At 42.2% G+C, this 21,861-nt stretch overlaps 3 protein-coding genes across 3 annotated transcripts; all 3 read right to left on the minus strand.

Moving 5' to 3' along the window:
• Positions 1-251: 251 nt before the first annotated feature.
• Positions 252-4,942, minus strand: LOC306919330 (uncharacterized protein). The gene is made up of 3 exons (XM_079532128.1): positions 4,580-4,942; positions 3,609-3,815; positions 252-1,397 (listed from the first exon to the last, which is right to left on the minus strand). The coding sequence occupies exons 1-3, from the start codon at positions 4,878-4,880 to the stop codon at positions 706-708; spliced, it is 1,200 nt and encodes a 399-aa protein (XP_079388254.1). The 5' UTR covers positions 4,881-4,942; the 3' UTR covers positions 252-705.
• Positions 4,943-9,902: 4,960 nt separating this feature from the next.
• Positions 9,903-11,791, minus strand: LOC306919331 (uncharacterized protein). The gene has a single exon (XM_079532129.1). It carries the CDS (start codon positions 11,732-11,734, stop codon positions 10,688-10,690), a length of 1,047 nt encoding a protein of 348 aa, XP_079388255.1. The 5' UTR covers positions 11,735-11,791; the 3' UTR covers positions 9,903-10,687.
• Positions 11,792-13,495: 1,704 nt separating this feature from the next.
• On the minus strand, positions 13,496-19,851 carry LOC306919372 (uncharacterized protein; the record flags this gene model as incomplete). The annotated part of the gene is made up of 4 exons (XM_079532163.1): positions 13,496-13,552; positions 15,990-16,114; positions 16,757-17,026; positions 19,743-19,851. The coding sequence occupies 4 exons, from the start codon at positions 19,849-19,851 to the stop codon at positions 13,496-13,498; spliced, it is 561 nt and encodes a 186-aa protein (XP_079388289.1).
• Positions 19,852-21,861: the final 2,010 nt, after the last annotated feature.

Genomic DNA, 21,861 nt, shown 5'->3' on the forward strand with positions numbered 1-21,861 from the left:
TCACAGCATCTTAATTTACTTTGTAAAAATGTTACTTGCTTTAATATGATAATATTTACTATTGCCTCTCTATAGCCTATGTATGTTACTGGTTGAAATTGTCATGAACACAACACACTCCTACAAGCCACAGATTAAAAAAACTTGACTTAGAACATTTATTAAAACTAAGAATGACAAAAAACAAATGTAAAGTACAATGAGTCATTTATTTGTCATAATTATGACGTTTGTTTTAGTCATTGCTAACACTGAAATAACTTGTATTCTAGATTTCATATAAAGCATGGACAAAAAGTTACCAGCTCAGTGGCCTTGTGGTTAGAGTGTCCGCCCTGAGACCTCCGGGGTTCAATCCCTGGCCGGGTCATACCAAAGACTCTGCCTCCCTGCTTGACATATAATAGAAATAATAGCAATATTCAACATTCATCATATGATGATTGCTAAAACTAGATTTCATATAGAGCATGGACAAAAAAACATGTCAATCTAATCTACAGTGAATATACAGGTCAAATTACATTGACATAAAAAAAAGTATTAAGGTCAGATGTAGAGATACAGAATGCAGAAGATGCAATAAAAAGTGTGCAAATGTCAGAATTCATACATTTACATTTGCTCTAACAGGCTCCAAAACAAGGCACCAACAAACTGACCCTGACTCTTGACAGAGTGAATACAAATACTAAAAAGAACAGTTCATTTGGTATGTTTTATCAGGTGTGTTTTAAGGTTGCTCTTTTGGGAGAAGTGTTTTCCACACTGATCACATCCATAGGGTTTCTCTCCAGTGTGAATTGTCTGGTGTGTTTTAAGGTGGGACATTTGAGAGAAGTGCTGTCCACACTGATCACATCCATAGGGTTTCTCTCCAGTGTGAATTCTCTGGTGTCTTTTAAGGCTGGACATTTCAGAGAAGTGCTGTCCACACTGATCACATCCATAGGGTTTCTCTCCAGTGTGAATTATCTGGTGTGTTTTAAGGTTGGACATTTGAGAGAAGTGCTGTCCACACTGATCACATACATAGGGTTTCTCTCCAGTATGAATTATCTGGTGGCTGTTAAGGCTGGACATTAGAGAGAAGTGTTGTCCACACCGATCACATCCATAGGGTTTCTCTCCAGTGTGAATTATCTGGTGGGTTTTAAGGTTTGCCATTTGAGAGAAGTGTTCTCCACAGTGATCACATCCATAGGGTTTCTCTCTAGTGTGAATTCTCTGGTGGATTTTAAGGCTGGACATTTGAGAGAAGTGTTGTCCACACTGATCACATCCATAGGGTTTCTCTAATGTGTGAATCATCTGGTGCCTTTTAAGGGCAGACATGTAATGGTAGCGTTGTCCACACTGGTCACAGCCATGCTGTTTTGGTTTAGCCAAGCTTCTATCTAAAAAAAAGATAAAAGGAAGAAAAATAAAGATGTTGTGCCATTTGTTAGTAAAGAAATACACAATTTTGCTGTGTATTTTAAGAAATGAATAGTAACTATAAGAAAATATAGCAAACTACAAACACATTTCAAGAAATTTGACTGGGTGCCTGCAGCTCGCCAAGTCTGTGCAGCATTTGAGTCACAGACCACCATTTGATGACATTTAGCCTTTCAGACCCTGTAAGGGTCCATTTGGTTACATGCAAGCCAGGTCTCCCCATTGACTTTCAATGGGGTATTTGGTCTAAGTTTACTGCACATTACGTTGCCACCAACATGCTAATGCTAACATGCTAATGCTAACATGCTAGCATGCTAACATTTTAATGCTAACATGCTAATGCTAACATGCTAACATGCTAATCCTAACATGCTAACATGCTAATATGCTAATGCTATCATGCTAATGCTAACATGCTAATATGCTAATTCTAACATGCTAATGCTAACATGCTAATATGCTAATGCTAACATGCTAATGCTAACATGCTAATGCTAACATGCTAACATGCTAATGCTACATGTTAATGCTAACATGCTAACATGCTAATATGCTAATGCTAACATGCTAATGTTAACATGCTAATGCTAACATGCTAATGTTAACATGCTAATGCTAACATGCTAATGCTAACATACTAACATGTTAATGCTAACATGCTAATGCTAACATGCTAATATGCTAATATGCTAACATGCTAATATGCTAACATGCTAATGCTACATGTTAATGCTAACATGCTAATGCTAACATGCTAATGCTAACATGTTAACATGCTAATGTTAACATGCTAATGTTAACATGCTAATGCTAACATGCTAATGCTAACATGCTAATGCTAACATGCTAACATGCTAATGCTACATGCTAATGCTAACATGCTAATGCTACATGTTAATGCTAACATGCTAATGCTAACATGCTAATGCTAACATGCTAACATGATAATGTTAACATGCTAACATGCTAATGCTAACATGCTAATGCTAACATGCTAATGCTAACATGCTAACATGCTAACATGCTAACATGCTAATGCTAACATGCTAACATGCTAACATGCTAATGCTAACATGCTAATGCTAACATGCTAAGGGGTCCATTTGGTTTCACTCAGGGGGGCGGCCCGGTTCTGGCGAGCCGCCCCGCTTCCGAAACGGTTGAGAAATGACAGAGTTACGTGTTTCCCCGAATTTCTCTATTGACTTTCAATGTGTGTGTGTGCGTGCACATGTGTGCATGTGCGTGCATGTGCGTGTGTGTGCGCGCGTGTGTGAGAGTTGGTCAGGTGACCTTGAATCATTAACAAAGTATCATTTTCACCTGGGCTAGTCTATGCAAACGCAAACCGTATTGAAAGTTAAAAGCCCACTGACTGTCAATGACAGAACGTATGAGTTTGAGTGGTCCAGTGGTGCATGTACGTTGTATGTTATTTCTTGACAGTTTCCTGGGGGGGTTCACATAGGTGTGCAAACTGGAACGATATGGACACAATTTTATACCTCACCATTTATGCCAAAAATCTTAATCGCTATACATGATTATGGGTTGTGCTATACTTTCATAGCGGCACGAGCGGAAACAACATGCTTTGTGTCTGTCTGTCTTTTGGGGGACCATGAGTTACCAAACTATATATTTATCATTAGTTGCTGAATGACCCTTTAGTCTTGTTAGAACGAAATAACGAAAATACATCACATAGATGCACCTGGGACGTATCCTCCGTGATGTATCCCAAGGTCATCAGGGTTTAGGGTCTCGCGAACATAATACCCCTCACTCGGGTGACCCAGCCGAGTGATCAAGTCCCGAATTACGTCCCAGTAGCTACCCTCGATCTAGACTGGAACTCACCTATGCTTTCTATGGCATAGGCAGCTCCCGGCAGTATCCGCCGGGAGAAACTAGACTGCAGGACATAACTAATTAATTTGAGCGACAGAGAGGAGAGTGTGTGTGTGTGTGTGTGTGTGTGTGTACGTGTCTGCATCAATTTAACAAAGGTGCAGACCAGACTCCCAGCACCAGACACTTCATTCAGGAGTAGTGGATTCTGAGAATTAAAATTTTTCTCAGAATCTAATTTTAATTAAAATGTGTTTTACCTGAGAGAGTATCGCACCACATCTTCCTACGTAGTAATGTTAAAGTTGACTCACCAGTCTCCTCTTCCTGTTCTTCTTTAATCTGTGGAGGTTGTGGTTCCTCCTGGACCAGACTGGAACTCCTCTCCTGTTGTCCCTCTTTAATCTGTGGAGGGTGTGGTTCCTCCTGGACCAGAATGGATCTCCTCTCCTGATGTTGTGGAGATTGTGGTTCCTCCTGGACCAGACTGGATCTCCTCTCCTCATATTTAGATGAAACCTCTTTACACACAGACAGGAGGAGAGATAAGGTAGCATCAGCAGAGCAACTCAAAGATGACATTTATTCTCTTATTTGTTGTCAGGATAACCCTCGTTTCAAAAAATAAGTGTCTCGAGTCTCTTCACAACGCCTCGCAGAGCAAGGTGTTGTGAATAGAGCCCGACATCGGTCTCACCGATGTATCCGTCATTTTAGGCGCTGATGCCCGATATCGGACATTATTTCACTGATGTGGCCGAAGTCCTCATTAACATCAGTCCTCATTACATCATTAATGTAACCTACACTTGTCTTTTAGAATGTAATACGCCCTTATGAAACGCGCTCTTTCGGTTTGATATTAATTAATTTCTTACAGCTGCGGAGAATGCATTTAAAAAGGCACTCTGCGCGCCATGCCTCTGACTCTGGAGCCTAGGCTGCAGCAAAAAACCCATAAATGGAAGTCCAGCTGTCATTCCGGACCCCTCGCCCTGAGAACTTTTACATGCATGTGAAACTAGAGGACAATATCTCACTCCACGTCTTTGGAATTATTTATTGGGTGAGTACAAACGGAGCGCAGAGCACATTTATGCCACCCATGTCTCCTTGCTCACTGGGAGCGGAGGCATCCGATCTTTGGCTGTTTATACAGGAATATATGTAATGTATGTATGTTCACAGACATTCTAGGGCTAGTATAACTACTGGTAAATGTAGTTCAGTTCAGCTAGCTTAATGCTACTTGTAGCTAAGCTGGTGTTGTTCAGAGTCTACTAACCTGCAGTGTGTAGATCGATGTCCATATCAAAATCATTGTCCAGCCGTTTGTTTTGTGTCTCCAGCAGAGTTTCTAGTGTCTCCATCTCTCTCTGGAAGAGTTTGACCATGAACTCTCCCACCGCGCTGAGGCGCTCCAACACAAACACTCTGATGCTAAGCTCCACACTACAAACATCAGCAGCGCCACGCTGCTGTTTGTCCACAACAAACAATATCTCCTCTCCCACCGACGCTAGCTGTTCATTTATCTTCAGCCGTACAGACTCCATTTGACGCTTTTCACCTCCTTTGGGAGACATTTCCACCAAGCTTTCTGTTCCTACTGTAATATAGAATGTGTAATAAAGGCAGAAATATCAACAATTCCCGAGAGGCACGACAACATGTTTGTTCAACAACATTACCGTGGAAAACAACTGGCGTGGCCACGTGATGCAAACAAGTAGGCCTACTTCCAACCGGGTCAAAATTTTCACGCATGCGCAATAAAGAATCCAGGCACTGTTGCCTTAATGCCTTTCGCCCCCTGGTGGTGGAGGTGTGTAACTGTCAGATAGATAGATAGATAGATAGATAGATAGATAGATAGATAGATAGATAGATAGATAGATAGATAGATAGATAGATAGTGTTATGACCTGGCTCTTGGGCCATAACAAAGGAGGAAGACACACAGCTGTTTAAAAGTGCACAAACCAATATTTATTTATTATATATAATAAACGTATGCATCAAACAATACTAAAGTATTAAGTGGCTTGTGTTAATCAGTAGATCAGTAGTGTAAGTGAGTGGATGTGTGGTAAATGTAATGTAGGGTATTGAATGGTGCAACCAAATGCTGCTGCTCTCATGGAAGGAGAGAGAGAGAGACCTGGCTTCCAAGAGAAGACAGACTATGCACACACTGCACACAAAACGAGGTAGAGACTGAGCTACACTTCCTAACTGTACCAAGACATCAGAGACATGTACTTCCCTGCACGGATTACAATCACCCAAGGAGAGTTTGAAAACCACCAAATGTTTAGGCCTATAACATGTTTAAAACATTGAAATACTGCTGTTAACTTTCAAAAGTATAAAACGTCTCGGATGTATAGGCTAACTATCTCTGACAGAAAATGCACAATCTTTTATAGTCTCACAAGATAGTATTACTCAAAGTGTTAATATAACACAGCTCTGTTTACATGTTTATTGTATTGTTTTATCTTGATTGTTTTGTTCCACTTTTGCTTTGGCAATGTAAACGTTTGTGTTTATGTTTTCTCATGCCAATAAAGCTCCTATGAATTGAATTTAATTGAGTTAGGCCGGCCAACTCCCAGCCCTTTATTTATTTATTTATTTATTTGACAGGGACAATGCTCATTAATCAACATTTCAGTTTTCACTTCCATGTAAATGTGCCAGAGTTAGCCATAAGCTAATTTACATCTGTAGTCCCTGAGCAGGCTCTTAAAATGGTAGTAAAACTAAACATACAATGACACATACAGTACAATACAATGCAATACAATACAATACAGATAAAAGAAAGACAGAGTGTATAGTGTGCCAGAACACAGCACCATGCGTTGATGCCATGTGTGCATATGTGCCAGCACCCAACACTATGTCCATATAAAAACACAATACAACAGATATAGAACACACTGGGACCACTGGCCAGGCAATTGATTGGCAATTGCTCAGGACCTGTGGGAAGCAAAGACCTAGGCCTATAGGAATACACACAGGCCCTAGTAGGCCAACTACAGGGGCTGTGACAACAGACAGACAGACAGACAGACAGACAGACAGACAGACAGACAGACAAGCTATTTGCACACTTTTGACACTTTTTGAATCCATGATGCATTGATATTAAATGGGAAAAGTACTTTGTAATTTCACTAATTTGTCATTAAAAGGAATACTTGAGCATACGTAGGCTACTTTGTCCACCACCGATAACTGGACACCAACATCAGGTAGTCTAAATTATTATCTATGTATTAGTACTAATTACCTAGTAATTATTACTGGTGGTTCATCAGCTGGTGGTTCATGAGCTATGCCTGATTTTCAATCGAGTGCTACAGTGCCACCCTTTGTCCAATGGTTGTGGGCTTTGTCTAAGCAGGGTGACATAGCCCTCTAACATATTGCCACATTCCGTGAAAAACAACTGCATGGTTTGGCCTGGAGCGCTGACATAAGAAAATATGTATAATTCAAAAATAGTGGGTGATCTAATGCTGCATTCACATGGAATCGGACAAGCGGTAGACGGCAAACGGCAAAACCTGCTGGACGGCAGGTAAAAAGATGAAATATTTTAACATTGATGCCGTCTGCCGCTACCATCACCGGATCTGGCTGCCAGGCTGCCGTGCCGTCCTGTTCCGTTTACCGTCCTGCTCCCGTCCACTAAAATAACTTACGGTTTGCCATCTACTGCTGGACTGATTCCATGTGAATGCAGCATTAGCCAGGGTCAGAGGTCAAAAGTCAGAACACGAAAGTTGTTCGACATGAGGAGACGCATATGTCTATCCAAGTTTTATTGTTGACAGTCAAACGGAGCTATACCTGTTCAAATTTTGCATTTTTGATTGAGTGCTATAGCGCCACCCTTTGGCCAATGGCCGTGGGCTTTGCGTTCTCACCGTTTAGCATACCCCTCTACCATATTGCCAAGTTTCACGAAAACCGACTGCACGGTTAAGCCAGAACTGCAATTTTGTTTTTAAGGGGCCAGGCACTTCGGGCGCAGCCCCTTAAAAACAGACAACTACAATAACGGACCATAGTCCATTTAGCTTGGCCCCTTAATAACTTGTGAAAATTAATTTCTAATCCTTTCTTAGATAGGTGACGATTTGGCAAATTTTGAATATTGTATATTTTTTGAATATATATTTTTTTGAATTACATTTGATGCAGTGATGGTCTCATAATATATTTTTTCTTGTTTTTAGTTTTTCTTTTGGAGGTTACAAAAATACCAGATACTCTGTATAGACTGTGTTAGCAGAGCTGCCATTACAGCGATAAGGAAGAGTCTAGATAGCCTGGAGCTAGTCGGACTAAACAAACAAAACGGAGGAAAAGAATGAGGACTCAGCACTTATATTCAGCTCGTGACCATAATAACTCGAGCATCTTTATTAGCAGCGTCATTATATACACATTGGGTAACAGGCATATCCGGTACTTCCGGTGTGGCACTTCAGAATAAGGGTTTATCGTTTACATATATACAGACAATAAAGATCACATCTTAACAGACTGTCATCATGGGAATGTGTCGCTGCACTAAGAGGTGTTGGTAGAAAGAGTGAGACGACAGCATGTCATGATGGATCAATCCACATCTTTAATGTCAACCCTCCGGCCTGCCAGCCAGGAGAAGACCCCCAAAACACTTCTCACAGTGAACAGGAGTATAAATGTGGTCACTTCATGTCGTACTGTATTCTAGGTCCACTGGTGACCGTTAAGAAAAGGCAGGCACGTGCATAGGCTTCAGCCCCTGCCCCTTTACCCGTCTGTAAAAAAACTGCCCTCTCCAGTCCATGAAAGTAGCATTACCTATGGTGAAAGAAATGCAAAATGTGGCCGTTTGAAAGACGTTTTGGCCAATCTGCTCAGTTCAAAGCTTGTTCAATGTGTGACTTATATAAATACCATGACAAAATGGTCGTGCATCTGTTCCCAACGAGGCAGCCTGCTCATATCTCACCTTTGGAGGAGAGCTGGCTTGCAGAGCAACGCTTAAAATTCAGGCTGATCGGCTGTGGGACCAATAGTGCTATACTGTAGGCTACTGTATATTGATCACAACATGAATGCCAGACATGCATGCCTCGGTAACTCCAAATGTCCCGTGAATCATTTAATATTTCATGACAACATATCATCACAAGAACGCATCAGTGGACTTACCATCTGACAAAGAAATTATAGCTGTGTCGTGTGTCCAGATTTGATCCATTTCCCCAGTCATTCAGACATATGATATTAATCAAATAGACGGATTCATAAGCTCTGATGAAATCTGATGTATTTTTTATAGGCCTGTCAGTCGATTAAAATATTTAATCGCCATTAATCGCATGATTGCCCATAGTTAATCGCCGATTAATCGCATATTTTGTATCCGTTCTAAATATACCTTAAATCAGTGGTTCAAGATTTTTCATATCAAGGTCCATTATTTATTCTGCATTTGAGCCACGGACCACCATTTGATGACATTTAGCCTTCCAGACCCAAACTAAAGAACTGTATTGATGTTGGTACCATTAGGAGAGATAACAGGCTGTATGTTGATCAAAATAACATGTTTTCTAAGTTCTCTAATTGTGTAGACTTCTTGTAAATTAACTTTAAGTAATGCATTTGTTTAACAATTATTCAACTCTTGAGAGTTAAAGATCTATAAGGGTTAATTTGGTTACCAACCCTCCATCATTTAGCTGTGGGCCACCTGGAATCCCCTCAGGGACCACTGGTGGTCTTTTCAAGTTTTAAATACTCAACATGGGAGAATGCTTGCCACACTGTGGGAATGGTAGAGAGAGAGTGGGGGGGGGGGGATAAGAGAGAGGCGGGGCTATTGGAATCTGCCAGCCTGCATTCAGATGCATGCGTCTCTCAACCGTTCTGTCAAACTTCACTGTGCGTTAATCGCCCGTTAATTAAATTAACGCCGTTAAAAGGACGTTGAGTTAACACACGATTAACGCGTTAACTTTGACAGCCTTCATTTTTTACCTCTGTGTAGCACCCAGTCAAGACCTGGCCCACAACAGCCCTGCCAATCAGGCTCAGCCCTGTTGGCACGACAGGTTGTGTGTCGGTCTGGCGAGTGGGAGACCGGGGTTCAATCCCCGCTGCATGAGAAACACTACATCTGCAAAGGTGAGTGAGTGAGCAATTGTTTAATAAAAATCAGACCCCTCTGAAGTGAGTGGTGCTGTACTGTACTGTACTGTACTGTACTGTACTGTACTGTACTGTACTGTACTGTACAAGCCCTCCTCCCTGGCCTGGTGTGTGTCTGTGTGTTAGGCTGTGCAACAGTGACACTTGGTGGTGAACAAACGCTATAATGCTATGTGCGTGCTCCGACAGGGATACAGGGACACCGGAACAGACCCAAGTCACACACGTAGCTGTCTATAGGAGTGGTTGCACCACTCAAAAATGGCTTGTATAATATTCTTGCAAAGTTGTATTAGCCTTTAGTCTTGAGGTTGAATTTAAATAAATTAACTTATTTCTCATTATACGTGAGAAAAAGGATATTCTACAGATTGCTACTATATTAACCAGTGGATCCCTAATAATAATAATAATAATAATGGATGAAATTAAAATAAGATAAAATACCTTGAGTATAGTACAGGTTAAAGAACAAAATCAAATAAAAATGAAAAAAACTAGCAGTTGTAGGCAGTGTGCAGAATATGAAAGAACCTTCATTCCAATGGACCCAACATAGTTAATATTTAGTCACAAGCTCTTGTGTGGCTCTTGTACATTTACCATTGGTTCAATATTTATAAAACACAGACACATAAAAGCACTTTCGCTTTCCAAATCCTGCAAAATAAAAGAGAAAGAAAGAAAATACTGAACAAACAAATCTACAAGCTCACAATGTGCAGCAAAATCATCACACTTGGTTTATGAATCTACAAGCTGACAATGAATATTTGTCACCATCCGAGTTGGCTTTTCCGAGGCTTAAAAGGTCTTTAAATAAATACATTATGAAATGTCTATGGGGAAATTAATGGGAAATTCTCTTCTGGTGCCCTCTTCGTTTTGAAAGGGGCGGGACTGTGACGCTCTATTGTCAGATTATGTGATTCCACTGCTTTAGTATCTATCTGTCATTGTCATCCTGGAATAGAATGAATGATCATTCAATTGTCTGTGTGTTATAACATGTGTCAACTCAAATGGGTTCATGGGGGAAATGTGCATTTATTACTATTACAACTAACCACTTCTTCCCTGTAGGATTCCTCCTCATTATCCTCAGATGTGCATTTTGACCCAAGCATTTGCCACTACCAGGAACTAAAGGGTTTCCCCCCTCTATGAGTCCTCATTCGTCTATGGGCTTTCCCCTTGTATGAGTCCTCATGTGAATTTTTTGAGTAAAACTCTGAGCAAAGCCTTTACCACACACGTTACAAGTAAAGGGCTTTTCCCCTGTATGAGTCCTCATGTGTGATTTTAGATGACAACTCCTAGCAAAGCTTTTACCACACACGTTACAAGTAAAGGGCTTTTCCCCTGTATGAGTCCTCATGTGTGTTTTTAGATTACCGATGTGAAGACAGCCTTTACCACACACGTTACAAGTAAATGGCTTTTCCCCTGTATGAGTCATCATGTGTGTTTTTAGATTGCCGATGTTAAGACAGCCTTTACCGCACACGTTACAAGTAAAGGGCTTTTCCCCTGTATGAGTCCTCATGTGGGTTTTTAGAGCACAACTTAAAGCAAAGCCTTTACCACACACGTGACAAGTAAAGGGCTTTTCCCCTGTATGAGTCCTCATGTGTGTTTTTAGATTACCGATGTTAAGACAGCCTTTACCACACACGTTACAAGTAAAGGGCTTTTCCCCTGTATGAGTCCTCATGTGTGTTTTTAGATCACTACTTTGTGTACAGCCTTTACCACACACGTTACAAGTAAATGGCTTTTCCCCTGTATGAGTCCTCATGTGTGTTTTTAGATTACCGATGTGAAGACAGCCTTTACCACACACGTTACAAGTAAAGGGCTTTTCCCCTGTATGAGTCCTCATGTGTGTTTTTAGATCACTACTTCGTGTACAGCCTTTACCACACACGTTACAAGTAAAGGGCTTTTCCCCTGTATGAATCCTCATGTGTGTTTTTAGATCACCACTCTGAATAAAGCCTTTACCACACACATTACAAGTAAAGGGCTTTTCCCCTGTATGAGTCCTCATGTGTGTTTTTAGACTAACACTCTGAATAAAGCCTTTACCACAAACTGTACAAGTGAAGGGCTTTTCCCCTGTATGAGTCCTTGTGTGCCTCGTCAGATTTGCCTTACGATTAAAAGATTTGCCACAGTCTGTACAACTAAAGCGTTTCTTCCCTGTGTGGCTCCTCATGGAGTGAGTTTGTTTTGATGATTTCAGGTCCTTGGACAGCTTGCTGCTCAACGACAATCTTTGTCCTTCCACATGTTGTTTCTTGTGTGATTTCAGTGTGTTTAAAGTTGACTGACCTTCACTGGTCTCCTGCCACTCATCACTGTCTTCAGTGTCAGATTCAGAACAGTGTGAAGAGAGGAGCTGGTCGTCACTAGTTGGTTGTGATGTTCCACAGTCCTCTACATCAGCTTGTGTTTTCATGTGTTCAGTTGAGGTGCCGGCTACAGGCTCTGTCTCTCTGTTTTCATCATCATGATCATCTTCACTTTTCACTGCTTGTAATGTCAACGTTGACCCATCAGCCTCCATTGGTCTTTGAAGTAGCTCCTCTTGTTCATCTTTAATCTGTGGTGGTTGTGGTTCCTCCTGGACCAGACTGGAGCTCCTCTCCTGTTGTTCAGTGACAACTTCCTCTTTACACACAGGGAGGTGCGGGACGGCTAGAAAAAAGACACAAAGAGAGAAAAACATTTAATGTTTCAACTTTTCATTTTTGGAGGAACATCATCACAGATAGTTTTCAGGGCTTGACATTTGAGCCACATTTGGACAAGAACATTTACTCACTTGTCCAAGTAAAGATTAGTCATTCTTGTACTTGTCTTGCATATTTTGTTTGTATTGAATATAATGTTGCATTTGAATAGTTACAATTAAGTAACAAGTGTTCAACAGAAGTTTATGATATATAATCCACCACTCCTGAATGAAGTGCCTGGTGCTGGGAGTCTGAGGTATTCTATTTATAGTGACTCATCGGAATAGACTGTGACAACCGGGTATAGTCTGGTGACCACCGGAGAGACGGGTGACAGCCGGAATGTAGACGGCACCTGGGTGAGCAGTACGGGTTAGCGCCCCAGCCTGTGTCCTCCGTGAGGAGGAAGCCCAACAAACCTTGGTGAGGCCTTTAGGAGGGCCATTATAATCCACCACTCCTGAATGAAGTGCCTGGTGCTGAGAGTCTGGTGCAACGCACAGGTCCTGGGCCTGGTGAGAGCAGGAGTGGACCTGGCGAGACGTAGGAGGGGCCCGGACAGGAGTCAACCCACAGAGCCTAGTCCTTTCACACGCCAGAATTTGGTTCTCCCAGTCCCGGCAGAGTAGTTCCGGAGCAATGGATTGTATGGCCTTTCTCATTCCCTGATGGACTGATCGAGGGTAGCTACTGGGACATAAGACATAAGATTTGATCAACCCCGGCTGGGTCGCCTGAGTGAGGGGTATGATGATGGTAGACCCGAAACCCCGTTGACCTCAGGATACATCACTGAGGATACGTCCCAGGTGCATCCATGCAATGTATTTTTAGTTATATGACAAAATAACACTACACGAAAAAAGAAAAGATAACTGAAAAACATAATTGGCACAAACTCAAACAGGTTGTTGGAAGTTTCAACAAACATGTCATACATATCATAGTGTGTAGCGGTGACTCCAGGTCTCAATCTTTAGTTGATGCATGATTTGTGTAGCCTGATGCCCTGAGATGCTGAAATGAATATTATGCCAGTTGTGTTGAACAGTGGAATGTCATGAAGCAAGAGTTTAACCAATGCAACCAACCCCCCCCCCCCCCCCCCCCCCCCCAGCCTTCCTGAGTGGGTATAATCAGGATGCGCAAAACCACAGGGGGGAGGGGGGTTAGCTATCTCCTATGGCATCCCCCCCTGAATTATCACACGGACCACCACTGTTTACAGGCTGTGTAAACAATTAGGTTTTCAACATCAACCTTTTCAGACCCCAGGCCAGGAAACGGGGTTTGAAATGCTTAACCAGGGAATGAGAGAGAGTGAGAGATTGGCACGATCCCGAGTTGACCAAGGAATGACCTTCTGGAGAGACTTTGCGTCGCCACGCTAAAATCGATATGCACACAGAAATGGATATAAATGCGTTGGCTCCCCATATACTACAAACACGCACGCACCACTGACAGCATGTGTAGGGCGGCTGCCCTAAAAATATCCTTATGTCTTTTTCTTTTGATGAAATCATGTTCTACCTACTGATATGTGTCATTACAAATGAGTGAGCATGTCTGTCAAGATGAGAGAAAATCATCATCATTTTTCGACCGCAGTCGAGATCGTGGATTTCGCAATATCACGCTAGACTTTCCGGTCCTTCATTGCCATCCCCAGTTCCTGCTTACTGATGCCTGTGTCCCTAGCGATGACATCAGGGAACGACAGTTTTCTATCTCTGGTCTGCTTTGAGGCAGGACTCCAGAGAAGAAGGGAAGATATAACCTCATTGTCAGCTCTGTAGCAGTGGCCGGCAAACTGTGTTCTTCTGGATCGGACTAGTGAAGAAACACGGGGAAGGTTGCCGTATATTAGATTAGTCGATGGGTGGCTCTTCCAAGACAGATATTGCGCTCTCATTAGAAGGCGGGTGTAAGTGCCATCCAACCGTTTCTCTAGTTTCTTTGAACGTGTCCATGTCTCGGAGCCATAGAGTAGAATCGGCTCAACGGTCGTCCTAAATATTTTTACTTAACATCTTACTAAGCTGGGATGACCAGATCTTATGTATGTCATTGCAGGCTGACCAGGCCATACCCTTCCTAGTTTGAAAGATATATATGAACCCAAATACTTGTAGTCATCAACCTGTTTCAGAGTGTTGTTAAGTGTTTGTATAATGTGGTTATTGTTGGATTTGCATATATTTACGTATTCAGTTTTCGTCTCGTTGAGATAAAGACCAACACAGTTGGAGGCCTGCTCAAGAGACTGAAGGAGAGCCTGAGCTCTTGATTGACTGATTGACTCCAATGATTGACTGATAAGCGCGATGTCATCAGCGAAGTCAGTGTCATTATTCTCATTTATCTTAGCTCACCAACAACCCTGTGCACCAGCTTTTCTCTTGAAGTTTAAACAAACTATTTTTAATCTTTCTTTCCCCTTTTCCTTCTTGTTTTAATTTTCCTTGCAATGTGGTTTTGATTTAAGCGGAGCTACAGTTGTGTGTCTGATAGATTGGGATCTATGCGCCCTTGCTTTATTCGCATGCCTTTACCGAATAAGCAGCGGCACGCGCAATCCCAATTTGTATCAGCCAAACAACGCGCGTGGATAATTCTCTTCGGCTCATGCCCCAGGGGAATTATTTCACGATGTGCCCGTTTGCTGTGTTTATTGTTATGTGAAAAACCTGACGGCTATGAATGTATTGTGACTTGGATTTGATAAAATAAATATCGCATATGCTCGCACAATCTAAATACAGGTTTGGAACTCATCGTGGGCGGCTGTGGTTCAGGAGGTAGAGCAGGTAATCTAATGATCCCTGGGTCGGCGGTTCGAATCCCGGCTCCTCCTGTCCACATGTCGAAGTGTCCTTTGGCAAGACACTGAACCCTACATTGCCTCCAATGAGTTGGTTGGTGTGAGCTCGCCACCATTGGTGTCTGAATGTGGGAAGTGAGGACCCTGGCGTCGACTGTTCGCCGCTTCACCTCCCAATGTATGAATGAATTGTAAAGTGCTTTGACCACTTGGAAAAGTGCTATGAAAATGCAATTCATTATAAAAATGCAATTCATTATTTGATTTATCGTGTGTATTTGGTTTCATATACAAGAGGGGTTTTTCAAAGCATTTATTCACTATGTTAAAGAAGTCGCGTCAGAAAACTTGTCGTTTTATCTGATCGAGGAGCTAGTATTGTATACCATTGATTTGATCCATTTTGAAGTAATGATATACAAAATTAGGACCTAATTTCCCTTAAGGAACTTGACTACCTTGACTACATTTGTATGAATGCAATAATATCAAACAATTACAATTTCTCAAAAAAGACCATTTATATTAGGACTCCCACCTGTGGGTCCTGGGACCCACTGCAGACCTAACAACATCACTGTGGTACATTCTGTTTCCTAGACGGGCTCTCTACCCATTCAGCTATGGCTGTCCCTCTCTAAGGAAGGACAATATCAGTCACTAGAACCAGGGATGGGTGTTTTCTGTGTATCTACAATGGTTAAAATGGAGTTTGAAGTTACAATGGGCTTGTCTGATAAAAATGAATATAAAATATCTAAATACTGAATTGAGCAAATTCAAAACTGTCCAAAGTGTTCACAAAAAGCCTGAGTAGACGATAACATTACCCACAATTATTTTGAAAGTGAAATATCCCTTTATGTAAGTAAGTAAACAAAACAGCACATACCTATACGGTACAACTTTACTACAGGTTGCATCTTCGCATCAAACAGTCCATGTCTCTGGTCCACCTCTGGCTGTTCCTCTGACAACGTTGAATGACTTTTGGAGGCCATCTCTCTAGATACTGTAGACCTCTCCCTGTGGTGCTCTGTGGAAATCACCAGTAGAAACAATTTGTACTTAACATTCAAAAAGGGTTTACTGAACAACCAGGAATAATCTGGTGACCACCGGAGAGACGGGTGATAGCCGGAATGTGGACGGCACCCGGGTGCAGTATGGGTTGGCGCCCCTGCCTGTGTCTTCCGTGAGGAGGAAGCCCAACAACCCCATGGTGAGGCCTTTAGGAGGGCCATTCAAGCTGCAAGCAGAGCCTACAGCACCACCGTTGCTCAGTTGGAGCCTGCAGCACCACCGTTGCCCAGTGGTGCACGTACCATGTCTCGTGCTTTAAATGGTCTCACGCACACACAAGTTATTTCTTCTTTCTTTTTTCCTCACCATTTATGCCAAAAATCTTACATGATCTATACATGATTATGGGTTCAAACTTATACTTTAAGTATAAAACTATACTTTTGTAGCAGCACGAGCGGAAACAACATGCTGTGTGTCTGTCTGTCTTTTGGGGGGCCATGAGTTACCAAATTATATCTTTATCGTTACAGTTGCTGAATGACCCTTTAGTCTTGTTAGAATAACACTAATATAATTACATTACATACATTTGTTTTACCTGAGAGAGTCTTGCACCACTTTTTCCTACGTAGTAATGTCAAAGTTGACTCACCAGTCTCATCTTCCTGTTCATCTTTAATCTGTGGAGGTTGTGGTTCCTCCTGGATCAGACTGGATCTCCTCTCCTGTTGTTCCTCTTTAATCTGTGGAGGGTGTGGTTCCTCCTGGACCAGACTGGAACTCCTCTCCTGTTGTTCCTCTTGAATCTGTGGAGGGTGTGGGTCCTCCTGGACCAGACTGGATCTCCTCTCCTGATGTTGTGGAGGTTGTGGTTCCTCCTGGACCAGACTGGATCTCCTCTCCTCATATTCAGATGAAACCTCTTTACACACAGACAGAAGGAGGAGAGCGAAGGTAGCATCACCAGAGCAACTCAAAGTGCTTTTGTCAACACAAAGATGACATTTATTCTCCTATTTGTTTTGTCAGGATAACCATAGTTTTAAAAATGTCTCGAGTCTCTTCACAATGCCTCACAGAGCAAGGCGTTGTGAGTAGAGCCCGACATCGGTCTCACCGATGTATCCGTCATTTGTGGCACCGATGCCGACATTATTTCACATTATGTGTTTTTCATTAATGTAACACGCGCTCTTTCGGTTTGATATTAATTAATTTCTTACAGCTGCAGAGAATGGATTTAAAAAGGCACTCTGCACGCCGTGCCTCCGACTCTGGAGCCTAGGCTGCAGCAGAAAACCCTGCCCTGCGAGTGACTGTCATAAAGGGAAGTCCAGCTGTCATTCCGGACCCCTCGCCCTTAGAACTTTTACATGGTTGTGAAACTAGAGGACAATATCTCACTCCGGAGCGTGGAGCACATTTATGCCGCCCATGTCTCCTTGCTCACTGGGAGCGGAGGCATCCGATCTATGGCTGTGTATACAGGAATATATGTAATTTATGTATGATCACAGACATTCTAGGGCTAGTATAACTATACCCATGGTTCACATGACGCTCGTACTTCACGAGCGTCATGGCTTAACTTCCGCCTGTTTTACACGATCGCTACATTTACAGAGCAAACGTGTACATAAACATTCAGATTTCAAATATAAAGTACTCACATGTGCCACGGGTGTTAGAAATGTACTGGTACAGCGATTAGCATTGCTGCATCCCGCGTTGTGTAATAAAAGGCATTTTTATCCAAGCTGGGTTTTTTTGCCATTGGCTTTCAACTACACGCCCCTATCGGTCGGGAGGAGTGTGGCACTGGGTGGGTTCGATATAGGCACGCTGACCACACTGCCAATACAGACAAATAGGCGAGTGCGTTCCTGGTGTGCAACTGAATTTTCCAAACGAACCCCGTTTGAGAAAAGTAGTGCTCGGATAAAAATGCTTTTTATTAAACAACGCGGGATGCAGCAATGCTAATCGCTGTACCAGCAAATTTCTTTTTTTTATATTGTTTTACCCCTGTGTCAATTATCTAATGCAGGGGTTCTCAACCCGTGGGTCGCGACCCCTCGGGGGGTCGCCAAATTATTTTGGGGGGTCCCCAAAATATTTTCAAAAAAAATATATATATATATATTTTCACGATTTTTCAAAAATAGCAGACCTACAAGTTCGTAGCGCGCCACTCGGTGGCGCGCTATGAGCTTGTAGATCTGCTATTTTTCAATAGCTAAATTATAACATAATGCTTAAAACACCAAAAGGGGTTCCCGCCCAAAATGCGTTAAGGTTATTGTAGCAGTCAATTTATATTGGGGGTCGGGAGGGGGCGGGGCGGGGGTCCCGAGACGTTGCCAAAGCATTTTCGGGGGTCCCCGGCCAAAAACGTTGAGAACCCCTGATCTAATGTGATGCTGGGCTCTACACACCCTCCGCCAACCTAGTCCCCATATATGGGGGACATGGGGAGAGCAACGGACTTGAACTCATGCTTCCTTCATGCCTGAGTGTCCAAGTTGCTCCTTTACACCTGACAGGGGGGAGTTTCCCTGGTTGGACGTAGCACGTGGAAGGAACACGTTATTCCAACCAGTTCCTTACCCCTCCATCAGGCGCCCCGGCTGGCCAGGGGGAGGCAGTTTAGAGACCAGGATTACTGCATGTTTTTGTGAGGGTACCTACCCTAGGGGACACAGGGAGAACATGCAAGGGAGAACATGCAAACTCCACACAGAAAGGCCCTTTCGCCAACCCCGCCTCGGGTATGGGCACTGATGACGCAGAGGGGGAAACACGCCACCAGCACCCACAGTGCCCCTAGCGGGAATCGAACCCAGGACCTTCTAGCTGTGAGGCGACAGCACTACCAACTGTGCCACCGTGCCCCTAATACCAGAAAATGTCTAACACCCGTGGCACATGTGGTGAGGACTTTGTTTGAAATCTGAATGTTTATATACACGTTTTCCATGTAAATGTAGCGATTGCATAAAACTGCGCCATTTTTGTTTTATTTATTTGTTCACTTCTTTCATAATGTTTATTTTCATATATATCAAATATTGTTTTGGAAAAGATAGTTATAATTTGGATTAATAGAAGCCTCCACTCTAATTAGAAACTTAGTATGTCATGTCAATTTAGTGAGCCCCTTTGCACTTCCTGTATAATTTATCCCCTTCAAAGTAAAAGCTACTAGGCAGTGAGTCTGGAACAGTGAATTGTAACTTGTATTTTATTTTGAAAGGCTCAGTGGGAGAGGAAGTGGGGTAGCCTGTTTAAGGTCTCTTGACATGCCTTTTGAGAACAATGGAAAATGTTTGGTGAGGCTGGCATACAGTTTTTTACCTTATTTCATACCTACTTACTAGCATACGAATTATTATTATTATTTTGGAGCTATTAATTTGACCTTTTCAGTTTGATTATTCAAGTGGACTTTTGTGTAACATAATAGGCCTAGCCTACATATTTTTTCGTTGAATTACAATTCCTCTTTGCACCTTTTGTCTGTTGGACATGGAGTATGAACAACATGTTTCAGGGCTAGTATAACTACTGGTAAATGAAGTTCAGTTCAGCTAGCTTAATGCTACTTGTAGCTAAGCTGGTGTTGTTCAGAGTCTACTAACCTGCAGTGTGTAGATCGATGTCCATATCAAAATCAATGTCCAGCCGTTTGTTTTGTGTCTCCAGCAGAGTTTCTAGTGTCTCCATCTCTCTCTGGAAGAGGTTGACCATGAACTCTCCCACCGCGCTGAGGCGCTCCAACACAAACACTCTGACGCTAAGCTCCACACTACACACATCAGCAGCTCCACGTTTGTCCACAACAAACAATATCTCCTCTCCCACCGACGCTAGCTGTTCATTTATCTTCAGCCGTACAGACTCCATTTGACGCTTTTCACCTCCTTTAGGAGACATTTCCACCAAGCTTTCTGTTCCTACTGTAATATAGAAGGTGTAATAAAGGCACAAATATCAACAATTCCCGAGAGGCACGACAACATGTTTGTTCAACAACATACATACGTGGAAAACAACTGGCATCACGGCGTGGCCACGTGATGCAAATAAGTACTTCCGACCGGGTCAAAGTTTTCACGCATGCGCAATAAAGAATCCAGGCACTGTTGCCTTAATGCCTTTCGCCCCCTGGTGGTGGAGGTGTGTAACTGTCAGATAGATAGATAGATAGATAGATAGATAGATAGATAGATAGATAGATAGATAGATAGATAGATAGATAGATAGATAGATAGATAGATAGTGTTATGACCTGGCTCTTGGGCCATAACAAAGGAGGAAGACACACAGCTGTTTAAAAGTGCACAAACCAATATTTATTTAAAATATAATAAACGTATGCATCAAACAATACTAAAGTATTAAGTGGCTTGTGTTAATCAGTAGATCAGTAGTGTAAGTGAGTGGATGTGTGGTAAATGTAATGTAGGGTGTTGAATGGTGCAAACAAATGCTGCTGCTCTCATGGAAGGAGAGAGAGAGAGAACTGGCTCCCAAGAGAAGACAGACTATGCACACACTGCACACAAAACGAGGTAGAGACTGAGCTACACTTCCTAACCGTCTGTCCACTGTACCAAGACATCAGAGACATGTACTTCCCTGCACGGATTACAATCACCCAAGGAGAGTTTGAAAACCACCAAATGTTTAGGCCTATAACATGTTTAAAACATTGAAATACTGCTGTTAACTTTCAAAAGTATAAAACGTCTCGTATGTATAGGCTAACTATCTCTGACAGAAAATGCACAATCTTTTATAGTCTCACAAGATAGTATTACTCAAAGTGTTAATATAATATAACACAGCTCTGTTTACATGTTTATTGTATTGTTTTATCTTGATTGTTTTGTTCCACTTTTGCTTTGGCAATGTAAACGTTTGTGTTTATGTTTGCTCATGCCAATAAAGCTCCTATGAATTTAATTGAGTTAGGCCGGCCAACTCCCAGCCCTTTATTTATTTATGTATTTATTTGACAGGGACAATGCTCATTAATCAACATTTCAGTTTTCACTTCCATGTAAAGTTAGCCATAAGCTAATTTACATCTGTAGTCCCTGAGCAGGCTCTTAAAATGGTAGTAAAACTAAACATACAATGACACATACAGTACAATACAATGCAATACAATACAATACAATACAGATAAAAGAAAGACAGAGTGTATAGTGTGCCAGAACACAGCACCATGCGTTGATGCCATGTGTGCATATGTGCCAGCACCCAACACTATGTCCATATAAAAACACAATACAACAGATATAGAACACACTGCGACCACTGGCCAGGCAATTGATTGGCAATTGCTCAAGGCCTGTGGGAAGCAAAGACCTAGGCCTATAGGAATACACACAGGCCCTAGTAGGCCAACTACAGGGGCTGTGACAACAGACGGACGGACGGACGGACGGACGGACGGACGGACGGACGGACAGACAGACAGACAGACAGACAAGCTATTTGCACACTTTTGACAATTTGAATCCATGATGCATTGATATTAAATGGAAAAAGTACTTTGTAATTTCACTAATTTGTCATTAAAAGGAATACTTGAGCATACGTAGGCTACTTTGTCCACCACCGATAACTGGACACCAACATCAGGTAGTCTAAATTATTATCTATGTATTAGTACTAATTACCTAGTAATTATTACTGGTGGTTCATCAGCTGGTGGTTCATGAGCTATGCCTGATTTTCAATCGAGTGCTA

Source organism: Electrona antarctica (genome assembly GCF_951216825.1).
Source record: "Electrona antarctica genome assembly, contig: scaffold_25, whole genome shotgun sequence".
NCBI lineage: Eukaryota > Metazoa > Chordata > Actinopteri > Myctophiformes > Myctophidae > Electrona > Electrona antarctica.